The sequence below is a fragment of the Lissotriton vulgaris genome, chromosome 2_1 (genome assembly GCF_964263255.1).
Source record: "Lissotriton vulgaris chromosome 2_1, aLisVul1.2, whole genome shotgun sequence".
In the NCBI taxonomy this organism is placed as follows: domain Eukaryota; kingdom Metazoa; phylum Chordata; class Amphibia; order Caudata; family Salamandridae; genus Lissotriton; species Lissotriton vulgaris.
The window spans coordinates 695,344,081-695,370,459 of NC_141687.1; the positions used below are offsets into that span (position 1 = coordinate 695,344,081).

General features: G+C 42.2%; 1 protein-coding gene across 6 annotated transcripts in view; it reads right to left on the bottom strand.

Moving 5' to 3' along the window:
• The window catches only part of MICAL2 (microtubule associated monooxygenase, calponin and LIM domain containing 2), a 906,862-nt gene that overhangs the window by 602,113 nt on the left and 278,370 nt on the right, over positions 1–26,379 (bottom strand). For 3 of the 6 annotated variants that reach the window (XM_086955938.1, XM_086955937.1, XM_086955936.1), the window contains 2 exons: positions 24,279–24,425; positions 20,907–20,987 (listed from right to left, as the gene is read on the bottom strand). The exons of 2 other annotated variants lie outside the window; for them this stretch is intronic. In XM_086955938.1, the coding sequence (XP_086812064.1) occupies positions 20,907–20,987; positions 24,279–24,425 (228 nt within the window). The remainder of the gene's footprint in view (positions 1–20,906; positions 20,988–24,278; positions 24,426–26,379) is intronic. One more of the 6 variants, XM_086955939.1, reaches the window with a different exon arrangement.

Sequence of the window (26,379 nt, forward strand, 5' to 3'; positions counted from 1 at the left end):
TCGGCCTGCCAATGCGCTTGCGCATTGCTGGCGGAGATTATAGTAAGGTCAAAAGAACAGTCTACCAACGGCTGATTAGCCACAGTTCCTGTGACCTATGCGTGTGCACACACCAGCCACGTCACAAACAACCATTTGTCTGTGCCTCACATCACACTTCAAAGGCTGCCGCTCCCCGCCCTCCCCGTGTGTGCACACCAGCACTCTCCTACTTCCCCTCCCACCTCCGGCCGCTCTTCCCATTCACGTGCTCTGCAGGTCACCATTTGCCAGCATGCAGAGACTTCAAAGACTTCAAGCTGTGGCCATAATCACGCTCCTCTGCTTGCCGTAACCCCTCCCTCCTGGTCAGCCTCGCTCTCCCAAGCGCCTCCCTTAGGCACATACATACAACACTTGCGTGCTCCTCCCACTCGCTTTCATGTCCGTCCGTCTCCCTAGATATAACACGATTACATGCAAAACAGAAAATGTATAGTTCAGCTGTTTATCTCCCAACACAAGGCCATATGTTCGACATCAAAGAGTTTAAATACCTATATTCCAAGAGGAGTGCTTGGTCTTGAAGACCCTTGTTAAGAAAATAACTCCAAAAGGATTGTCTTTGCTTAGGGGTAAATCACAACTGCGATCAGAGACCTTTGTTGAGAACCCCTAAAATGCTATGTTGTGGGAGATTCATGTTTCTACTTAGTCTCACAACTTGTCTCCACCAGCACTGACCGCAACTGCCCCTGGACGCTTCCTCTCATGTGGTGCCATTTCCACTTCTCGCTCTGTTGGTTGCACACTCGTTACCCAAGCATGTTTCAATAAGCCCAGTATGCCTGTCACACTCTACTCTCCATGTTACTGAATACACCAACCCAAATTTGGTTGGTGTATTCAGTAACACGCTGCACGCCACACACTGCTGCACGCCACACACTGCTGCACGCCACACACTGCTGCACGCTGCAGGCCACACAATGCTGCATGCCACACACTGCTGCATGCCACACACTGCTGCACACCACACACTGCTGCACGCTGCAGGCCACACACTGCTGCACGCCACACAATGCTGCACGCCTCACACTGCTGCACGCCTCACACTGCTGCACGCTGCAGGCCACACACTGCTGCTCGCCACACACTGCTGCACGCCACACACTGCTGCACGCCACACACTGCTGCATGCCTCACAACACCACCACATCACTCAGGGGCATCACTCTGGGGCACCACCACATCACTCACAGACACCACCACATCACTCAGGAACCCCACACATCACTCAGGGACACCACCACATCACTCTGGGATACCACCACATCACTCACAGACACCACCACATCACTCAGGGACACCACCACATCACTCAGGGACACCACCACATCACTCTGGGACACCACCACATCACTCAGGGACACCACCACATCACTCAGGGACACCACCACATCACTCTGGGACACCACCACATCACTCTGGGACACCACCACATCACTTCACTCTGGGACACCACCACATCACTTCACTCTGGGACACCACCACATCACTTCACTCTGGTACACCACCACATCACTCTGGGACACCATCACATCACTCAGCCCAACCACATCATAATTCAGCACCACAACAGCATCACTCAGCACCACAACAGCACTGTCCTTGCTTGCTACCAACAAGCATTACCATAGCCTATAGGACTCACATTAAGAAAGTGTAAGCTATTGGCTTTGTGAATAACAATGCTATTAATTTATATATTTTCCAAGCCAACACATTTTTAAAAAAAATTGTAATTTACAATACAAATAGCTCACACTTTCCTAATGCGAGACCTATTGCATTGCAAATGCTTGTTTCTTTTACATTCCCTCCCCTTTGTCTTCACCCTGTCGACAGTGATATCTTACACTTGTTTTTATTTTTTGGAGTATACCAAAACAGATATTCAAACCCTATTCTAATTTTTAAAAAATCTATTTGATTGTCATGCAACTGGTAAATCTTCAATTTTGCAATTCTCCAAAATGGAGTTTCGTCAGTATGATTTCATAACTCTGGCGGTCTCTGTACTGGGAATTCATCAAACTGACATACATCCTGTAAGTCTTTTGAAGGCTGATTATATCTCATATATCTCACAATGTAATCCGCTGTCCTAATTATTCGTAAAGTAAGCCAATAATGGCTTCATCTTTCTTGTCATCAGCACATAAATATAATTTTTTTTCCATCAGAAGCTACTGTAAGAGAATTTGCCTTTGTTAGTGTACGAGTAACTGATTACTCATTCAGTAACAAAACATAGGAGTCATTTCTTCGTTCTAAACACGCCAGGAAGCAAAGTTGCCTATGGATGTAAAGTGCACATGGAGGGGCTAGACAGGAAGTGCCACAGAAGCAAATATATTCCTTTATATTTTGTAGGAAAACAGTCATCACAGCGATCACCATAATCTGCGATTAAAAGACAAGATTTCGAACGAGAAACTGTTTCTCTTGGACATTCAAAATGTGTTTCCATATTGTTTCAAACGAATGATGGTTTTACTAGTACATGTGACCCTGGAAATACGCTTTAAGGTTACTGCAGGGGAAAGGATGCAGATGGGGTTAATATTCCTTAGGTAAATAAACCTTTTTGAAGAAGATGAACTTGATGAATATAAAGTTTTTTGAAGAGGTGAATCTCCAGGCTCTTTCTGAATTTCTGGAGAATGGGAGCCATGCTGATGTGGAGGCTGCCCGGATCCTGGAGCCTAGATAAATGAGGTATGCGATGAAAATGATCAAAATGTAGATAGTATGATATTTAAAAAAAATATTCATTCACATTTTTTGGGAGCTTAACAGCAAGCCATGGTGTATAACTACTAGACGTGTGTGTAATTTGAGTTTTCCCAGCAATGTTTTACAAAGCTGTTGAATCACTACTTTAACAAGTTGCAAAGTCTATCAGCTTGACAAAACGTTGCATGTGTGTTGCTTTTTCCTGCAATATATATTTTCGTGGAGTTTTATACACGCTTTGTCTAAATTCTATTAACACTGCATATTTGGGCAATTGTAACAATGAGTCACATAAATGGTGAAGTCCATTAATGCCAATTTTATTTACCCCTAACAGCATCATTTTGCACACTCTTGATACAGTCCAATTTTTTTTTACATCACACCATTTAGAACCTCGGCCTACTTTTAGTCTTAGCCTACTTTTAGTCGCCAGGAAGCAGTAAATCTGTGGCCAAGAGATTATAGAACCTATCTGATAAAGGTGACGTCGATAAGAAGCCATGGCTTCAAGATCTCCCTAAATTGGTTTATTCTATTGGCATATATTTTATACTATGGGTTGGATATGTCCTTTGCTTGATCTTTTCTTACAGTACACAAACTCATGGCATCTTTAACTTTGATGCACCGACTCGTGTCTCCAAAAGTGAGGCTACCTAAAATGTGGTACTTATGTTGTTACATTTATGAAATAGCCCCTTCATGGCTTACTCCGCTCAATAATATTTCTCTATTTATAGATACACAAAATGCGTTATTGCCTAGGAGTCTGTCATGTGGACAAATTAAAATACACAGACGGAAATCCCAGAAAACACCACCTGTAAGTTTCTCCTGGTTTTGGAAACCTGTATGTTATCCTCTTTACCACTGTGAGTGATAGTTCGATCTCATCTGACCAATAGATCCTTGCTCAATAATATTTTGCTACTCCAGTAATGAAACATTTAAAAGGGTTTTCCTTGCACGTGTGCATGTTCCCAATGTTTGTATGATTTTGAGGAGGCAAATCTTCACAGCCTGACTTTCTGATATTAACACCCACTGGCAAAGCCAACAGATCTCTCCTGTAAAAGCCACAATATTTGCATAAGCTAATGCCAAAATGGTCATACTGTGCACGTGGAACACACAACTATTCTGAGATAGTCACTGATGCAGATGCATAAATGCATATACATCTTAAGGAATAGTTGCATGCGCTGTGACCCACAGAACTAGAATGTTTAATTCATTTTTCCAACATAGCCTATGGCCACTTTAGAATGAGAAATTAAAAGTAGAAAATAAAGGGCACATTTACGCTGAAAAAGAAGGCAATCAAGCCGGTAGCACTTTGGAGCTGTCAGACACTCATACAAAAAAATACCATGAAAAAAATATCAAATGTTAAGAACCAGGAGTGGGACCCGACAACAATGCATGAACTGGGTAGAAAGAGTGTAGGAAATAAAGAGCACTGTGGTGGGGATAAAGACATGAGGGACAGGGAGCAATGAGTGTAAGGACAAGAGACAAATAACATGGAGAGAGTGGCGGGCAGGGATGTCAGAAGGAACCAGCTGTCAGGGGTGAAACAAAGGAAAGACAGGCCTTCCCATGGAGTGCTGAAAGAGGAAAGAACGAAGTCCGCAATGGAAGGACACAACTCATCAAATCAGTACACTGAAATCTAAATCCTCCTCGGTTCGGGAAAGACAAGAACAGGAAGAAAAGATGCTTTCTGAATCAAGAGCAGAGACTTGCTATAGAAAACGAAGCCATCCAATTGTGAGCTGGTGGCTGACCCAAGGCCCATTCAAAGTATACGTAATGTAGTAGTAACAATAGGCCTCCGACAAACAACTACATTTGTCTGTAATTATACCCAAAAAAATACACATGGTAGTAGCCTGTGTGAACAATGATCAGGCATTGCAGGTTGTGGCTTTGCAACGCGAACCCCATTTCGAGTACTCGGCATTAATGTGCAGGGTGAGTTGTAAACATGAAAGGTACAGCAAGATTACGAACACAGCCTTGAGAAACCAGGTCTCCCCTTTCATCAATCCACTGAACTTAAAACAAGAGAAAAGTGAGCGTTTGGAAACATGATCAGTCTACAAACACAAGAAGCAAACTAAATATAAAAAAAATACATTAAATTCCCTCAACACGGTAGCTGAATAATGCTCAAATGAAATTGTCGCTCGGCTGTGTTTTTTAAAATGCAGAAAACGGCAGTGGAAAAGGAAAATTAAAATAACCGAGATGACCATCCCATCATTCACTAAAAGAAAATCAGGAAATGGTATTTCCGGGCCTGGAAAGTCAGCACATCCGTGTACACACAATTAGAAGGGTAAGTAAAAGGAAACATGAAGTACAATGGCAAATGTGCTGAAACAATTACAAGTATGCGCCCGCCTGTGACTACCCAAATGAATACGAATAGCTGGCAGCCCCTCGTCCATACTATAGCACCAAGAGGTGTACACACCCACATTACGAACGGTGGCATAGCTCCACAACAAAGCCAAACAGACACCGGGCAGTCAATGACTATAAGGTCATAATGTACTTAAGTGTGTACGTCGAACAAGCTTGATAGAACAGGTGTGTGAGTGAAAACGGGAGTCTGGGCATGCTCGACATCACTTGTGGGCAGGAACTTGACTGGAAACAAGTCCAGTTGATTATGACGATTAGGCGTGGGCACAGCGGAAGGGGGTGAGCATGCCCGTATGAATGAGAGAAGCGCGGATTAACAGTAAGGCTTGAAAGGGTACACGATTGTGAGCAACTGGAATACTGCAAGTAGATTATTGAATGATGTTTGACGTATACAGGCCCACCATCTGAGTGACAGGAGGAAGGAGGAATTGGAGAGAGGTAAAGTGAGGTGTAGAGTTTGAAACAATCAGTGTTATAGACGTGAAGGAGGGAAACGGTGAGGAATATGAGCATGAAAGGCCTTCACCCTACCAATAAATGAGCAGAGCGACAAACCTCTTCCGTGACGTGGTGGCCCATAATGAAAACTAGGCTTAAAGAGGCTGAGAGAGAAAGAAGAGACCAATGTAAATGTCAGCATTAGACCTACCGTTATTTTTGTACCACCCACCACTATTTTTGTTCTGCTGAGTGTCATCGGCACGCGAGCTACAACGCCCCATCAACGCCACCTTAGAATCTGGCACATTCCCCGATGACTGGAAATTCGCAGTAGTCAAGCCTCTCCTCAAAGAAACCTCTGCAGACCGACGGACCTGAAAAACTACCAACCCATCTCTCTCCTTCCCTTCGCAGCCAAAGTCACTGAGAAGATAGTCAATGCCCAGCTGACTAACTTCATCAAGGAGAACACCATCCTCGACCCTTTCCAATCCGGATTAAGCAGCAACCACAGCACCAAGACCGCCCTCCTCGCCGCCACAGATGACATCTGGATGCTCCTCAACCAAGGGCACACTGTGGCCCCTTCCTAGTAGACCTCTATGCAGCCTTCGACACCTTCTCCCACCACATCTCACAGCCAGACTCCATGACCCGGCATACAGGGAACCGCCCTCAAATGGCTCCGCTCCTTTCTCGCTGGCAGAACCCAAAGGATCAAACTCCCACCCTTCATCTCCGAACCCTCAGAGATCATCTGCAGAGTACCCCAAGGACCATCACTTAGTTCCACGCTCTTCAACATCTACATGGCCCCCCTCGCTGCCATCGTCAGACAGCATGGACTCAGCCAAGTATCTTACGCTGACGACACCCAGCTCATCTTCTCCCTCACAAAGGAACCCAACGCCACCAGACTCGGCTTCCAAGAAGGAATAAAAGACGCGCATCCTGAATGAGCAGCAGCTGCTTGAAGCTTAACTTGGAGAAGACAGATGTCCTCAGACCCACCCCCTCTGCTTGGGACAACGCCTGGTGGCTCATCATCTTTAGAACTCTCTCCACCCCCACGGACCATGCCAGGAACCTCGGCATCATACTCGACTCCTCCCTCACCATGACCGTCAGATCAATGCAGTCACCACGACCTGCTTCAACACCCTTCGCATCCTTCGCAAGACCTTCAAATGGATCCATCCAGAAAGACCATCACCCACGCACTCATAACAAGCAGACTCGACTAAGGAAACGCCCTCTACGCTGGAAGCACCAAATCCCTGCTACACAAACTCCAGACCATCCCGAACACCGCAACCAGACTTTTCCTCAGCATCCCACAACATGAAACCATCACCCAACACCTGCGACACCTCCACTGGCTCCCCGTCGAGAAGAGAGTAACTTTCAAGCTACTCACCCATGCCTACACATCCCTCCACAACACGGACCCAAAAACCTCAACAAAAGATTCTCCTTCCAGGTACCCAAGAGAAACCTCTGCTCCGCCGACCCTACCCTCGCAAAAACCCCGCGCATCTGCAGAACCAGAGCAGGTGGAAGGGCCTTCTCCTACATCGCGGCTAAGGCCTGGAACGAGCTCCCGAGTAACATCAGATGCTTTCCCACCTTGCACAGGAAGAGCCTCAAGACCTGGCTCTTTGGCTGACTCGGAGCTGCACTCCCCAGCACCTTGAGACCCTCATGGGTGAGTAGCGAGCTTCACAATTCCCCGATTGATTAATAGGTGCAACAGGAGTGCCCAGACATGGATCCTGGGCTCACTGTACCAGTTGCTCCAACTCATGAGGCCCAAATAGTCTGAAACTGCTTTGGATTTGCTTGTACTACCACTCAGAAGGGACTTGGTTTCACAATTTAGGCTGGACTGTTCTGATTGGAGCAGGACAAAGTTGAATTTGCACATATCTGTTGCTGTCCAAGTTGGCAAGCTGAAAATTCAAGGATTCCATCCGCCACTTTTTTGCTTTCCCAGATGTAATTCCTGAAGTGTACCAGGCAAGTCTAGATGTGGGTCCGTGCGCAATGTGCCACAGGACTCAAGTTGCAACCTCCTGATAAAGCTCAAATAGGACAAAACTGGTCTGGAGTTGTTTCTGTTCATATTCAGAGGGGACTTGGCCTTGCAGTTAAGCTTGGACTAATCCTCCTGGAGCAGGACCAAGGTTGATTTGTATATGGCTGGTTCGGGTTGAAGGTGGCAAGGTGGGGAAAAAAAACAATGGACTGAAGACGGCCTCGAGTAATTACCAGAAGCTGAGATGAATTCAAGAATTCATCGCCCTTTTGTTTTCTTCAATATATTTTTTCGAAGGCATTGTTAGGCACTGTGAAGTGACTGAGGTACCCACACAAATATGTAAGTTACTTTAAGTAACATAAATCCAGTTTTGAACCTGTGATTCATTTGGATTCACATTGTTAGAACATTGCAATTAAGCAGTCCAAGAGATACCCCCCCTCCAAACATAAAACAGAAGGATACACACACTTTCACCCAAAAGGCCTCCTTCAGAACACAAGTCCCTGGTGGCTGTAGAACAGAAGGGTTTCCAAGGCTTGAATTTCTTGTGATAGCTTTTACATAATCTGATCCCTTAAATGGTGCAGAATAAAAGTCACCAATGGTACCTTTGCATAAAATAAAATTGGTCCAGATCATAAGGATAGCAAAAGAGAAAAATGATGAAATCTATTCATCTGAGATATAAGCCTAAGACTTTTGATGTAATAATTTTACTGGATTCAAATATCCGGCAGAATATGTCTTGGAACTCTAAGCAAGTTATAGCTATTCAAGCTAGCCACTTTGAACTTTGTTCTTGTGGTCCTGCACTATAGTTTTGTACTGAATATGTGGCAACATTATGTAACGCGGGGTGATGGCATACTTTCAGGAATTTGGCATAAAAAGTTTAACACAAAATTACATGATTATGTTGGTATAATTTACATTTTGCCCATGCCAAATTAAAGGTAAGCTGTGTCGATATTGTAGTCTCATCAATGGCCGAATCTGGATGTTTGGGCCTTTCTAACTGAAATGGTCAAAAACATGCCGTTCTTTTAACCTGAGAGTGATCACTGCGACCAATAAAGTATGTATAACGGCTTGGAGAAGCAAATTTCTTCTTTCACACCACAGAGTACAATTGGTTGACGAATGAGACCAGCATTTACATTGCGTTTTGTTTATTCTTTCCAGTTCCCTTTTCACCTCCTAGAAAACCTGGGCACAATGTTTTTCTTTCTTTGCTGTTATGGAAGTTACCAATGATGATATTGTGAGCAAACTGGTGAGTACAAACCAGCAGCACCTTTGGTGATGCTTATGTGAGGTACTTTCTGACCTTTTTTCTGGTTTCGTTTTATGAGATTGGACGATGCCCGGTGAGTTGACAAACTTTCTAGAAATAGAACACTTGGAACTGGGTAGGACTGGCATTCTGGCAAAGCCAGTCCTTGCAGCGATAAATTCAGACTGCCCCTGGGATTCTGAAATTGTATAGTGTTCATCTATAATCAGGTCCTTTTTTTTATAGTTTAGTGAGTGGAGGGTGACCTGGTTATTTTCCCTCTATTACTCCCCTTCTTTTTGATGCGTATTTGGATGTGATCACTGCTCGTTGGAGCTGAGGTTTCCAAGTTTAGTGTTGTCTCTCCTTGCTGTATTTAAGTGGTGAAACCAGTGGAGAGGGTTCAAACACTATTGGTATAGTTTGTAGTCTTTTATTGAGCATACTGTAAAATACTGTGCATAAAACTAACAGATATGTTAATTAGCTAGAAAATGTCAAGGGAGCCCTTGCTTACTAGAATGAGTATGCTGCCCAACGTGAGGATAAATGCTTATTCCGTGCCAGATAAGGAATATTTACCCATAGTTGCACTTGAATAGCACTGTCATTGCCTCAATGCGGTGTTGTACTTTAGAATTCCCTCCTTTTCTAGGATCTTTGAGGACCATGATGAGCATGTAAATTCAGTAAATAGAAGAATCATACATTAACAAAGCAATCGCGGTTTTCTTTTCATCAGCTGGACATTAGCGCCAAGACACCTTCTGGTAATGAAGCGCTTAACAAGTCTCAAATGCAATCCAATCCAATCCAATCCATGTAGTTAAAGAGATGTGATAGGCTGGCGGTACTTTCAAAGCCTGCGCATGGTAAGTGAGATGTTCAGAATTCTTTGCACTCCTCCTTTCAAGAAGGAGCTGTTAATATAAATAGGGAGGGCTGGAGTATTACCGTATCTATGTAAGAGTATGGTGAAAGATCTTTGACTAATTGCAAGATAGTGGACTGATGTGTGATAGATTTCTTCAATGTGTGTGTGTGATTCACAGTGATTTGAGACGGACACATGGAGGTGAACTGCTGCTTTAAAATACTTGTGGTACTGTTTATGGCTTCATGCAGTTTTTCATGGAAATAATCTTATTTTGCTATAAATATGGATTTATGGTCGCAGAGTGGGCATGAGAGTGATATTTTTTTTGTTCTAAATATTTTATTTGCATTTTTAAGTAAAACAATGAAAGCAAAATAAGACGAAATGTCAATACATGCCAGCTTGGAGAGAGCATAGGAGCACAGTAATCGCAAAATCGCAACAATGATAATGTTGGGAATGTCAGGGGGGTTGTATGCGAACCATGTTGAGCTAGTGGGTGGGGACTAAATATTTGACAACAGAATCATCCTTCTTAAGACAGTTAGGAATGGTCTATTTCTGAAGGACATTAGGAATGCAGTTGGCTTCTGGGTAATTGACATAGAAGTACATAACTGGAAACAAATACACTAAAATGAAGTAAGTGAGCAGATAGAAGAGGAGGGGAAGAAGGGGGGAGGGAGAGTCATGTGGGTTGTTGGAAACTGCCATAGTCAAGTTTGCAAATTGAGTTGGTGGCAGAGTTGCGTTATTGTGTGGGCAAGTTGAGAATAAAGAGAGAGAGAGATCTTGTTTGACAATGAAATCCCAGGCTTTAACCCAAAAACATGAGGGATTCATACAAATTTGGTTCACTCAAAAAATCTGTTGAATTGAAACAGTTAAAAATAGTTTGCCCATAACTGAAATTTCGTTTGAATAAAACCTAAATAACATCCTATTTAGTGGCAGACAATTCTCATTTCTTTAATTGATTTATATGAACAGCATCCAAGTAGGGTCTTTTTTTGTTTGAATCGGTTAATTGATTTTCTCATTATTTTGGCTTACAGTACAAAACAATGCAATATTAGATATTGTAGACATGTAAGTGCAGGACGTTGCATTATTAGTAAAGGATGATGCGTCATATGATTAGCAACAACAGATTAATGTTACATAACCAATGATAAAACATGAGAAAACATAATGCAAAAAATTTCGACTTCATACGCTTCAATGTTTCTCTACCCAACATCTCCTCCCTCCTCCCAGCCAGCCAAGATGTTACAAGTAATTCAGAAACGAGACCCGCTGTGAACATCTGCGTGCAGAGCTATTGCAGTTGACAATAGGGTCAAACCTCATCCAGCAGCCCTATGTGCCGTGCTATAAATCTCTCACGGGGAGACTGCTTCGTTGCCCATGACAGGTAGGTGGTCAGATTGGAGGTCCGGCAACATAGCGTACCAGGGAGTGGCAATGGGATACTTCCTAAGGCCTAGTGCGTCTTCACTATGCAAGACCATGCTTTCTGCCAGCGTCCATTGACCGTGTCTAGGCTGCAAACATGGCTGGGGGGTTCTCGGAAGTATTCTACCTACATGTGATAAGGCACTTGGCTACTATGAACCCCAAGTCGAGAAAATGGAAAGTAACTATTTGTTTCTTGCTCCTACGATGCAGACCCAGGAGACTTATTCCCCATTTGTGTTGGCTTGGGCATTCAGTACAGGCAGAGAGGCTTGAAGTGACACTGGACCAACAAGTGTGTAGGGATGGACAGGACCATGCCATATACAACAGGTTAGCGTCTGCCTGAATGCAGTGGGGGCTAGCAGCATCCCTCCTGTGGTAATATCAAGTTATATTGGCAGAAGTAAGATATGCCTTATGTACTATATAAAGCTGTATAAGTTCAAATTGTGCGGACTATTCCTTATAAATGCAAGGGCGTGATAAGTCTGTGTCCCAGGACTGTCGTTGGGTAGTTAGTTGTAGAGTAGTGTGGGTATGGAATGAGTCTGCAAACCATCTTGCGAGATGCCTACTCCTCCCCTTCATGTGTAAATATTGAACATTGAGGTACATGGGTAGTTCGGTGGTTATGTCTCCCCTGTGGTTTCCCAGTGTGGCAATCAGTGAGTTGTACATTAGTAATTGGTCTGGGGGCAATCCATCTTCCTCCATCAGTGGTTCATATGATGCCAAGAAGTTGTCGTGGTACAAGTCACCCAGAGAGTGTATTCCAGCAGCGTTCCACCTCTTGGTGTGCCAAGTAGTGTCAACCCTGGCACACATGGGATTGTGTGGCTAGTAATACAGAGGCATCTGCGATAACAGAGGCATGCCATTCCCAGTAGCAGTGAATCCGGCACACGTGCACAGGGTTAAAACAGGTGCAGCATAGTGGGCAATTTCCAGCTAGGTAAGTATGTGTCTGGGTCTGAAAGGCATACGCCCGCCAGCCACTTAGCAATCCATTGGATTTGAGAGGCAAGATAGTATTGCTAAAAAATATGGCACTTCCAGGCCTCCCTGATCCGTGGGTGAAGAGAGTTTTACCAAGGCTATCTTACAACGAGATTTGTTCCAAATTAATTCTAGTATCGGTCGCGCAAACGTGAAAAAGATTACAGCTGGAAAATAGAGGGGAATGTTGGTAAAAAAAGATATAGTTGGCGAGGCAAAACCACCATCTTTAGTAACTCAACCACCATCTTTAGTAACTCAACGCGCCTACCACCAGTCAACGGCAGCGTGAGCCAAAAGGACATTTAGGTCATCGATGACGTAACTGCTCGAGTGACACTGTCATCTAAGAGATCATTCCCAGGTATTGGAACATTTGTTATTGCCACTCAAGGACAGCCCCATCAATAACAAAGTGTAGGTCGGGGACGTCGGAAATTAAGGGAAATAGGCAGGACTTGGTCCAGTTGACTCTCAGACCAGATCCAAGTAGGGTCTTTAAAACAACTTACAATTTTCTGATTCTAGACCTGCAAAATTTTCTGTGTGATTATTAAAACACTATTTTAAGTAGGAGTAGGGTGGACTTCACTTTAGAATCACAGTGATAGCCAAACTTAGACACTACTTGTAGCTAAGTACCCAGATTGCATTTTTTCAAACTGTAAGCAAGGACTATCAAAAAATGTGAACACAAAACAGAGTTAAAGAAAAAGGGTAGGTTCCATGCATCAGTCTGTTCACAGAGCAGAGACATGCAGTAACCTCTAGCCTTCCCTTTACACTCAAATAGTACCAGTAAGCCATTAACACAAGGCATGAACCCAGTAAGTACTCCTCCTGGTGCCATTATTCCAGGCTCAGGGGCTTTTGTGTTCTGTGAAGAGGGTTTGAAGTGGAAACATTGCCTGTGATCGGTCTTTCCCTCAAAAGGTGCTGTCAGGCAAGAGCAAGTAGCAGATGTGACGATGCACCATAACAAGTTGATATAGGGTGGAAAAAGAGCACCTGAAGGCAGTGCACATGTGGGGTGGGGGTGCATTCAGAGTTCGGTGGTAGGCCAAAAGAAGGTACAAACAGTTGTGTGTCATTTTCTCACTGCAGTCAAACTGAAGGCGTTAAGTTATCTGTATAGCGCATCATTACCCGTGAGGATATTGTAGCGCTTCGCAATTGGGTGAGGCTAACCCTGGAGGGGACTTACTAGAAGAGCCAGGTCTTCAGCTTCTTGCTGCGGAAATCCAGAAGAGAGGATGAGACTCTAACGTGGAGTGGGAGGTTGTTGAATGCTTTAGGAGCCATGTATGAGAAGGCTCGACATTCGGATCTGCTTCAGTGGATTCGTGAGATGTGTGCTTGCAACAGACCTTCCAAGTTGAGGTGCCTGGAGGATTGGTGGAAATGTATGCAGCAGTTGAGGTATGCTGGGCATTAGTTGCTTTGCATGTGTGGGCTAGAAGCATGAATAGAGGGTGCTTGAGTATTGGAAACCAGTGGAGCATCCTCAAGTGTAGTGTGAAGTGAATCCAGCGTAGGATGCTTAACATTCTGGATATTCTGTATTCTTTTCGCGAATTGCTTGTTGATTCTTGCATAGAGAGAGTTCCCATAATCCAGCCTCCAAGTTATGAGGTCTTGGGTGATGGTTTTTCTCATGTTGTTCAGTAGCCACGTGTAGTTCTTTCTCAGCATTCTCAAGGTGTGAAAACAGGACACAGTGACTGTGTTGACCTCAGCACAAATGTTCAGTTTTTTCACAATGATGATCCATGGTTCCTTGCTTATGGGCTGAAGCCGAAGTCTGTAGTCCATCAGGTGGGGTCCCACAGTAAGGCACCATTTCTGAAGGTAAAACCGTCTGTCTTGTCAGTGTTCAGTTTGAGACAAATAAACTTCATCCAGGTGACCACTTCGGTAACATAGGCAGGAAGCTGCTCCTAGTGCTGGGAGATTTGTCCAAAGGGGATAGTATCAATTGCGTGTCATCAGCTTAGCATAGGATGTTATTGTGGGCGCAAATGATGTCGGCCAATGGGGTTATGTAGACGATAAAAAGGGAGGGGTGAAGGGGGAGCCTTTAGGCACTACTGAGATCAGTTCCCAGGCGTCTGAAGGGTAAGGTGCCAGTGTCACTATTTTGGTTCTCCCGAAGGTATAGATCCTTCGGAGAGTGGGTACTTGAATACTAGTCTTGTGCAGCCCTCTAATTTTAATTGGATGGGAGACTGATTTGAAGGATGTCGCGAGAGGTCCAGTAGGATGTGGGCCGTGGATCTCCTCCATCTAGGACCCTTCTAATGTTATCTGTTCCTGTGGATGAGGGCTATCTGTGCTCGACAGTGTGGTGTTGAGGAGTTGGTGGTTGGCGAGGTGTCTGTGGATGTCATTTTCTAGGATCTTCACTGGGTATGGTAGGAGAGAGAAGTTGGTAGTTAGCGAGTTTGATCTGGTCTGCTGAAGGCTTCTTTATTAAAAAGTTGACAGCCACATGCATCCAGGCTTCTGTAATTGTTGCTGTGTTGATGGAGGTGATGAGAATAGGTTTAAGGGCTGTGCTGATGGGGGTGGATCCTTTGTTGAAGGTTTGGTTGGGGCAGAGGTCTGACGGGACCCATGAGTGGCTGGACTTTATGATAACGGCAGTTTCATCTTTGGTGATGACATTCCATGTGGTGAGGGTGTTTTTCCCGTTCTTGTGTGTAGACTCGTCGCAAAGTTGCTGGGGATAGGACGGTGATGATTGAAGTTTTCGTATATGGCTGTGATTCTGCTCCTGAAGAAGTCAGAGTGGTTGCTGCATAGATCTTATGATGGTGTGTGTTAAAAATGGGTCACTAGTTGACCCTGTCCAAGTACAGCCTAGCTGATGAGGGATGTTACCCCAAAGCCGGTCCCAGAATGCTTGTTTGCGGTCCAGGGAAGACTTGGGTCGGCAGTTCGGGCTGGACTGTTCCCATGAGAAACAGGGTCAAGAATGATTTGCATATTGCTGGGTCTGAACTGGGGTGGCGAAGTGAGCTAAAGAACAATGATTGATTCAACCCTGATCTGTGACTGGGGATGAATGTTTGAAAAGTTTCAGTGTTCTGTCCATCATCTCCTTGTGTTTGCTGAAGTATGTGATGGTCCTAAGACTTCCAACAAGAGGCAAGCACACCCAAGCCCTTGGAGAACCTTCAAAAAGCAAGATTCAAGAAAGCAAAGCCTAGTCCTTTCCCTGCCCATAAACAGAAGCAGCAACTGCAGGCCAACTCAGCAAAGAAACACACAGCAAGTACTCCCCCTGACAGCTCTTCTTTTTGACAGAGTCCTCAGTCCAGAAGTGTTCTAAAATGAAGGATTACAGATCCAATACTTATACCCCATTTGGGCTTTGAATTAGGCATACTTCAATGGAAAGTCTTTGTTGTCCACAAAATCCTGCCTTGCCCTGCCTTGGCTCCAGACACGCTACAGGGGGCGGAGACAGCATTGAGAGAGGCCAGGCACAGCCCTAATCAGGTGTCAGTGATAACTCCTCAAACCAATCTAGCTCAGGATGTCCCATCAGCCTGGTGATGGGTCATCAGGATGTGCAGGCTACACCTTAGTTCCCTTTGTGCGACTGTTTGGAGTGAATGCACAAACATCCCAGCTGTCAGTCTAAACAAGCTGTTGATTCCACAGGCAGGCAGGCAGAGGCACAGGACGGTAAAGCAAGAAAAGGCCCACTTTCTAAAAGTGTCATTTCTTAAACATGCAATTTAAAATCCACCTTCCCTAAATATCGGTTTTTTTTTCCTGAGGTCAGAGACCCCAAACTCCAAATTTCTAGCTTTTGCCAATTGAAAGTCACAATTGTAAAACGTTACAAGGCAGCCCCAATGATACCCTATGGGAGGCTGTTGCAATAGTTAAAAACAAAATATTGAAGTACTTCATATGTAAAACACGCCAGTACATGTCCTGCCTTTCATAGATACTGCACCCTGTCCATGGGGGTACATTGGGCCTACCTTAGGGGTGCGACATGTAGTAAAAGAGAAGGTTTGGGCCTGGCACGTGTGTGCACTTGCCAGGTCGACATGGCAGTTTAAAACTGTACTGGCAGACACTGCAATTGGAGGTCTGAGACAAGTTTACAGGGATACTCGTGTGGGTGGCACAACCAGTGCTGCAAGCCCACTAGTAGCAATTGATTTACAGGACCTGTGAACACACAGTGCATTTCACTAGGAACTTACTGAAAATCAAATATGCCAATCATGGATAACCAAACATAATCACAATTTACACAGGGAGCACTTGCACTTTGGCACTGATCAGCAGTGGTAAAGTTCCCAGAATCCTATAGCCAGCAAAAACAGGGTCAGAAAAATAGTAGGCAGTCGTCTGTGGATAAAAATGCAAAAAGGGCCATGTTCAACAGTGTGATGTTGCTGGTGGTGGCTGCTGGTGAGGCGAAGCTTTTGAAAATTGATAAGTTTTTTTTGCTGGTGTTGGCACTGGTAATGAAGTGATGTGAAAGTGTCTTCCACTGGGCACAAATTTAGCAGTGTTAGCTTTTTTGCTCACATTAACTTCTAGCTAGTGGTAAACATAAGCATTAAATGAAGGTGATTGAGAACATACAGGGACAAAACAGGAAACAACTATTTTTGAGTGTAACCTCCCCATACATTTCTTTTCTGGGCCATATGTGTACAAATGTTTTGACTAGAAGTCCCCATACCAGGCTTACACATCTCCTACAGCTCGTTCCATGACCTTAGCTGATGTGTGCGATCCGTGATCATGTGTGAGACAGTCATAAAAACTTCAATCAAGAAATGCTTCAAGACAGTCCTTAAAAACAAGTCATAACATAGTCAGGCGCTTATCAGGATAACCCAGTTCCATGAAGAATGCCGTTCTGACAGCAATCAACCATTCCTGTTGTGAGGGTGTGGATCGACCTTTCCTACAGAGAACAAATTACACCGAAACAGGTGTTAAGACTCACATTTACGAGAGGTGGTGAAAGTGAGCACAAAATGCTAGCGATGTAAGAGAAATTGTGCAATTACCATTTTGCTGCATCTTCGCTTTGTTGTGAAAATGTATAAACCATGTGCAAAAACTTAATGCAATGCAGAAATGCGAGTTTTTGCAGCCAAGGCAAAATTTGCCCCCTGGAAGACCCTAGGTGTTGCAGTAGTTAGTGAAATAGACCAACTCTGATATAAATTAAGAGTATTTTTCTGACTTCCCTTCATATGAATCGAGATAAATCGTGCCCCATCAGGCCGACGCCTACCTCACTACTGTGCAGGGAGCCTTGATATACTATTTGAAGACTTAAATAAGATCCTGTGACTGCACAGTGACTATACAGAGTGTATACTGTATCTGCACTCTGAGGTATAAGTATCAGTTACAGGATCATGTGTCAGACTGCCACAGTTACATGCTCTTGCAGTATTCTGCCACCCCTGCCCCCTTCCCCCCGTCCTGCACCCCAGATTTCTGCTATGTCAACTTTAATATTGAGTAGGCTGTGATCATCCTTATGCCTTGTAGAAGATTATTTTGCCTGCTTGACTATAACCATTATCTTTTCAAGGATATTTTGAATTACTTATCCAGCGATGTCCTGAGCTTCTACATTTTACATACCGATGAGGTATTAACATTTTCAACTCAATAAACCTATATTTCGTTTGCTCTTCTTATAACTAGTATCTACTTTATCATATATTTGCAGCACTTGAAAAGGAAGCTAAAAATGAGTATTGAGTTTGACACCCGTAGCACACATCCCTGTGCAACTTGACGTATGTAACAAGTCACAGTTGACATTCTTCCATGAGGCGATCTAAACACTAACACAAATATGCACCTTATATCACTACCACTGCATCACTGAAATCCTTTTTCCAATAATTAGACAACCACAAGATGTGCTTACATTACCAATTAGAGTGCTATATATTTCAATCATGGTATGTCCAAGGCTCATAAATCGAAGCTGACAAACTTCAGATTCTTGTCAGCTTTCTGGTGTTACTGATTTAACAAGGAGTGTAAACGGCTCACTCTGACGCCTTCATTGTACACGGGTTGGTCAAGCTTCTTCCACATGTTGAGGCTGCTCTATACTTGGTCTTGGCTAACCTGAGGCCTATCTATACTTACAAATCACAAAGAAGAGGGATTGGTAATTGCAGCAATTCTAGTTACTTTTCCCCCATAAAAATACAAAGTACCAGAAATAAAGTCAATCTACTAAAATACTTGTTAGTTTTAGAGCTGAATTAGTCATTTGAAGGTCTAAGAACACACACCGAAGGAGCACCACCAAAGGAATACAGACAAGAGGAAGACATTCCAAAACCAGCCCAATTTTACAATCCTGGGCCAAATGAATAGTCTCTGGACCTAACTGGAATATCTTTGTCTGCATCTAAACACTCCATCCACAGTGAAGTATGACCATCTTCTGGGCAGATCCTCCCCAGTTGCTGTACTGGAGGTTAATGTGCGAAGACAGACGTGATGCTTGGTCAGTGTCCTGGAGCTGGAAGGTATGACCTATTTCTACAGTGGTAGCAAAGTCTGGGGGTTACTCCGGAATCTTTGGGACAGACAATTTCGACATCCTATGCTGGCTTAGGAAACCTCTTGCTTCATAAGATAACATGTAATTTCCAGTGCCTAAGCATTTTTCCTTAAATCCACTTTAGACTTCATGGCCGGGTGTTACAGTTGCTCGATTGTCTCAAAATGCATGCAGTTGTCATGAGCAGCAAGTCATGGTTTTCAGTAGAAATTATACTGGTTAGATCAAAATTCCAATAAGCATTAGTATTCAGTAGACATCCGAAAGAAAGATTGGTGATATCTTGAGGGTCCATGGTAACAAAAGCCATCACATCAAAATCAACCTCTGTTTGGACCTATTCTATTACTTTATTTGGTTCTTCTGGAGGTCTTCCTAATAGCACTACACATTGCAGATTTGGTGGCAAAATTGTGCCAGATCTAGACAACGTTAGGCAACTTGGTTCAAAAAGGTTTCAATTCCAGGGGCTATGTTCTAATGGACAACGTGTAATAAAAAAATTATTAGGCTCCAGCATTTTTAGAACATACTCCCTCAGATGTTTATCCAACTTCGATCATTTAAAATAAAAGGATTGTGCGTCATTGGGGTCTCCCTACTAAAGGGTAGCTATTGAGATCAACCAACTAAAGAAATGTTTAGGCTGATTGACCCATTAGACTATTCCAAGTTACCAATTCTCTAAAAGCAGTACATCACAGACAATGTGCCATCATTTTCTGATCCTGTCTGCATCCCTTCAAGCATTATGAACATCTACTACCAGCTTTTTTCATTACAATGCTAGTTGTTAATTCGAAGAGCGATCAAAGGTGTGTTTACTTTTAATTCATTTGTCTAGACAAGCAGTTCTTAACCTTTTGACTCTTGTGGACCCCCAGCCCCGACTGAATCCATAACTGGAAGCTGTGGACCCCCACCTAGGCAGCTTCTGTGAATCATACCTCAAAATAATATGCACAAATACAGAAACATGTATAAAACTGAAATCTTGTTTTAATAGGGTGGTTGGAGCTTGTTGTAACTGTACTTTTATTTCTAAAAGATGAAGCAATATGATCGACTCTAGAATACCACTTTGCCTTTTTCGCTCCTAATGCATGCTCTCTCTTTGCCAGCACTTACCAGCTCTTCAATTGAGGCCACACTGTCCATTTTAGGTTCAGTTTGCTGCAATTGTACTGCTTTTACTAATCAAGATAAGGATTCCAACGCAATTTTTAGACTGCAATTTCAATTTCCATTCATATTTACAAAGCATTTTAAAATGTTCAATATTCAATACTGCTTTTTATGTGGGTATATTTATTAATCTGCTAATATTTAATTTTTTTAATGTTCGAGTTTCCTCTGAGCAGGTGTCACAGACCCCAAGGGGTCCACAGACCACAGGTTAACAACTGCTGGTCTAGACACGCTTTATTATATTATGTAGGTGTTTGAATTATGTTGTTTGCTTAATGCTTTTTTGCTCTACCAAGGCTTGTCTTTGCTAGGAGTTTAGGTTTGATGCCCACCTAGATCACTAGCTGTCCACACCGTGTCTGAGCATAAGTAAAAACAATATACAAACATACACAAATGTGACAAGTCAAGAATCCAAAATAACTCTAGGAAAATGCAATACCGCGTTTTGAAAGTCCAAAGCCTTATGTCACAAAAGTGAAAATTAATCAAATCACAAACAGAAATACCATGAAAAGTAGGCTAAGATAGGAAATGTGGGGATACAGTAGTGAAAAGATAGAGGGCTGTTTGTTAAGGTCCTTCTCTAATCCCCTGGGCCTGGAGATGCAGAACTCCACACTTGGGAGTTTCAGGAGGCAGCAATATATGGTATGTGTTCTTACTGACCTAATTCATCATTGACAAAGGAATCATTGGTATCAGTACACCTTTAGCAATATTCCCAAGGGAGCGTGCACATGCCATGTCCGGGTGAGCATAAAAAACATGATGTGCTAATGCAGGCCATGCAAGCACCAAAAGGTAACGTATACACCCAGCATGTCTTACAAAACAATACCTGCTCGGGATCAGGTACAAACGGGCTGTTCTTTCTTGCAACCTGATGAGCGCTTAATTCACTAGCATCAATGGGTACAGACTAACAAACAGAGAAAGTGGAACACAAATAACATCGATTATCTGAAAAAAATCTTAGTAACAGAGCAGTATGTTTAATATTAAACTGTATAAATTACATAACTAATTTCCATTCTAGCCTGAATACAATCTATGCTTCAGGGACTGGGCCCGAATAACTATTAAATTAGGTGCAAGGATCTGTTAAAAGTAGACTCCACTTCTTCAGACAAGCATAACAACGTTGTCAATATGTGAAGGCAGACTATGATGTTGAAAATTTAGTAGTGGATGCACTATTTTAAAGAACAAAACAGAAGTAGCTGGAAAGATTAAAATTGTCGAGCCACAGTGCAACACCCAATAAGCAGCAAGCACACCTCTAACTGTATATTCTCTGCAACACTATATATACTCAGCTGAACAACAGAAAGGTGTATTTGCCAAGTGCAGAGCAACATGGGCTTGGTTATGCACCGTTTCTCTTCAGGAACAACAGGCAATCATGCCTATCAGGTTGGCCGGGTAGAGCAGCAGTTGTACTAAGATATGCTGAAAAGCCTCCAGTGATATACACCACATCAATAGATGGTCTGCTTCGACAGAAGAAATGCAATCTTTGCATTGTATAGACACTGTAGCACCACTTACCTCTGTTTCTCAGTTAATTTCACTTGATTCTTGTGTACAATTTGGGAGAATATGCACAAGTACCTATTCAGTAATTCCAAAACAAAGTAATGTATTGCGATAAATTAATTTAAGAACACAAGTACAAATTGTATTTGGATGGACACAAGGCGAGTATCCTTTCTACCTCTTAAACCATACTTATATTTTTACCTCAACGCATGAAGAAATGACTGCAGGAAGAGTAAGGAATAGCTATATCCAAGCTAATGAAACAATTCATTATTCATTTGATAAACCAATGGTAATATGGGAAATGCACAAATGTCCACCGATCTGTGGTAAATTGCAGAATTTTCACTTTTACAGCAGTTCACAAATAAATGTGTATAAACAAAATTGAATGATGTTCAATGTTTGTGTATTTGCAATTTACACGAGTGATAAATAACATAAATAATCAGAGTTTTGGAGAGATCGCCCTTTCCTTCAATAATCATTAAAAACAGACTCGATGTTTCAGATGCAAAGAGTCAACATTCGTAGGCCACCACCCCCACTTATAGTAATTTATGCAAAGAAGACTATTAGCAATTTTTCTAGATGAGTGGGATACACATAGTTTGCTTTCCTATTGGAGCTTAATGCGAACCAAGAAGCAATATCTCATCTATTATCTTTGAGTTGTCTTTAGGATGAAGGAGGCTTTAGAAGAATTTATCATCCGTTCCAGATCAAGACAAGAGGTACTGTTTATTGGTTTTCATCTTTGAATTTACTGTTTTGATCCTAACAGGTTGAAGCCGAATTTGGACAAGCAGATGTCCAGAATCTCATTTCTCAATCAGTTGTTAGTCTGAACTCCTCAATATCGCTGACCATAGACAGTAGAATCAAAGACATCACCTCAATTATTTAGACACACAAGTAAGCTAAAGGTTGTTGCTACCACTACAAATCAACTGTGTGTTCTGAGTCATATTTGTTTTTTATTCTCTTTGAGATAATAATAAAACTGAGTTAGCTGTGATGGCAGACTTATGACTTGTACCTGCTTGCATTGTTTTTATGTTTCTAAGATGCTTTACAGGGAATCAAGGACAAGAGTAATTGATAGTGAAAATACAACTAGGAAACATGATTCATAGTGGAAATTTCTCTCTAGGTCATACCATACAAGGACTCCTCAAGGTACAGAAGATGTTGGAATGCTCACCTACAACTGTTACAGGATTGAATGAAAACCTTCAACTGTGTAGCCACTTTAACTTTCATCCGGTAATCTAGTGATACATCTGAGAGCATGGATAAGGTATCATTACCTCTTGTTAGATTCGGAAAGTACACTGATTGCCAACTTTTCTAAAAGAGCTTACATACAAAGGAAACAGAAATATCCACGCAGACCACCTAAGAATCAAACCTTGGGATATCTTAGGTCGATGAGACAACAACTGCACTTTATTGCTCTTTGATGATAATGGGACCCTGCCCCGAAGAGGCAAAAGAACCAGTTGACCGCCTTCCATTTTTCATGTATTAAGCAAGCAACAAAGAGAACTACTCGGGGTGAGGAGTCAAGGGACTGACTTAAACCAACTGTACAAAGTTTCTATAATTATTCTCATCATATTTTTTAAACTGTTACAGTGACCTTTGTTTGGATTCACGAAGGCAAAATACATTATTAACAATCTACAAAACCATGAACCAAACTCAGTGAGAGAAACAATGAAAGAAAGGGGAGTGTAGGAGTACTGCATGAGATTATAGGGAAATAGAAGGGTGCAGAAGGAGCAGGAGGATGCTGAGGAGAGACATAGGTAACCCGAGGCAAGGAAAGTGAAGCTGAGAGAGACTATGTAATCATAAAAGGGGAGTGGAAAATGAGATAGCAAAAGTTTAGTAATATGGAGCTAGGTAATGGGAAGGAGAGGGAGGAGAGAGCAAAGGAGAATGAAAGGACAGGAACTGCATACGGTGCTGTGCAAGTGAGGGGAGAGAAAGCGAGAAAGGCGAGGGGTAGAAAATAAATGTGACTTGCAAGGAAAGGGACTTAATGACCTTAAGGGGAAAATTTTACTTGTGCACATTTCAAAGCCATGGGCATAAATTGTGTTCATAAATATTCCCAGGTTATTAAAACTGGGTGTTTATGCACAAAGTCCTTTAGGTTATGTAAACATGGTCACATAGTTCTTTTATGCATATTTTGTTTGATAAAACAAGCACACGAAGAATTATAATTAACTAATTCACCAGCATCAAACACTGAGTGTCTACCTGTTAATCACACTGCAGGAAAAACTTACATAGAAAAATACTTTAAAATGTTTTTCCTAAAGCTTTTAAAATGTAGCTGCAATATTTCCAAAATGATATTGCTGGTAGAAATTAGTAGTGTGCTAAGGCAGGCAGTGCTGAAAAAGCAGTGGTTTGGAGGCCACACGTTTAAATCTCAGGAAGCAGACTCAGCCTTCCATCCATCCCAAGATAGTAAATGGAATACCATACACTGGGTGCTAGACACGCCTGTTATCTAATGGCAAGTGTGGTATAAAACTCTTTATAAAAAATATCTGATTATTACAAATTCTTCCTTTGTCTAATATTAGTCTTCTTACAATGGCACCACCCGAAATGAGTACAGAGCAAGTTTGAATACAAGTTAACAGCATGATACCTTTCCAGAAGGAAGAGAAGCACGGTTAGGTTCAGAGGCATTAGATGATGAGGATGGAGAAGCAGATGATTTAGGAGATGATGAAAGAGGAGGGTAATAGGAGGGTTTATGTTGAAAATGTGACAGACCACGGGCAGGCAGTTTATTCTATATAGAGCATAATGGGAGAAAAAATATCAGATTAGGCAAAAATGGGAAAACAGAGTTGAGGCAAAATAGTAAGAACAAGCTCATTAACATTAGAAAAGTTACCAAATGATACACTCTCAAACGATTGGTTGGTAGACTTGTTCATGCACAAAGAAGTAAGTTTACAAACATGTGGTGAAATTATTGGTATATTTCAAATTGAGTAGAGGTTTCAACATTCCCTTGAACATTTAGGCCTTGATTACAAGTGCCTTGGAATAGGTAGTGGTTTATACTGCACCCCGTAAAACCTGCTACCCTGGGTGACATGTTACTGGGTGCTAAAATACATTATATTCTGATGCTCAGAGTGAAAAATAAGACATAACATGCAGATTCAGAACTGAACATATTTAAATCCGTAGCCTTTGACCTCTTATAGCACAATTTACCCAGAAATATTTTGCTAGGTTTAACCAGATTAAATCATTTGGGTGAAAACAGGGTGCAAGAATCATGGCACAACCTAAAGACCGATCCATGTGCAAAGTCAGATTTACACAAGGATTCCAATTCTTCTCTCCTCTCATAATCAAGGCCTTACTCTGTACAAAAAACATCAAAGCTTTCAATTCATAAATAAAAGCCATTGTCTAATATATGGTTTAAAGCACCCCTTGCTGTACATAAGGATATTGCAAATTCCTATATAGTTCTGTGACCATATAGATGAACAAAGTCAAAGGTGGAGTTCCTTTATATAATCATAGAACTTTAAGGTGATTAGAATACATGGGTATAAAATCACCCTTAGCAAAATTCACTTAAATAATTGGTGTCTTACTCTTTCAAGCTCATTACAGACAAATAATAAAATCAGAATCTGTACTACAAAATTAAACACTCCAAAGAGCCATTAGTCATTTTTGCAAAATTATATTAGAGTCACTTTAATGATAGTCAGATAAAAAAAAAATGTGTTAGCTCAAAATCTGTAGGAGCATGCAGAGATGTTATACTTCCTGGAATGACCTATAGCATAGATCAAATAAACATGTCATCACCACTATGGACCTTCAATAGTTTGTGTGTTTGTTATTTATGTACTTGTATTAGTTGATGTTATTTACTGGTTTCACATATCACCTCACCTGTGCCCAAGCACTGTGAATAGCTCTTGTGTGGACCTAACCCACTACACACTGCATTTGACTGTGTGCACCATGGGTTGGCAGAACAGCCTAAAGCCAGGCCATGTGCCCAGAGTCCTAATAGGCTTTGGCCACGTATAAAAGGGATTAATATATCTTATATGATTTCTTTTTTTTAGAAACAAGAGTATAGTAAAAAGTTTGACAGGAACCTAAAAAGACGATAAATAAAAATGAAGTGAGATTTAGCATGATAAAAATGTTTAAGGCTTTTCTGAATGTAAGGTGTGCGTCTATGTTTTAAAGATGCCCAAGAAGATTTTACAAGAGCTGAAGGCCACACAGAGAACGCGGATGGTGGCATAGTTTAAAACAAGAAACGCACATTTCCCACAGAAGTGTATTGTTTGAGCTGTTTTTTCTAGAGGAGACTTCCCAGCTTCAGAGAATATCATGAGCATAAGGAAAGCCAGTGGAGTTAAATTCTGGTCATATTTCCCCAAAAGATTTGCTTTCCAGACTAAAAGGGGTTGCATCCTGTGCAGCTTGTCAAATGATTTCCCAGGTAGGCCAAATAGAGAAGAATACAACAGTCAATTTATTCAAAAGAATGCAGAGAATACATAAGCATGAGACCAATGTGACACGAATGGAGGCGTTTCCCCAGAAGTCTAAGGGCCCAATTCACAAAGGTAAATATAAATGTGCAGATTTACTCACAAGTAGATTTACTACTACATCTAGGTGTAATTTGCACGTTTTTTCTATTCACATTTATATGTGGAACTTTACACTTAGTTGCAGACTTACATTTCCCTATC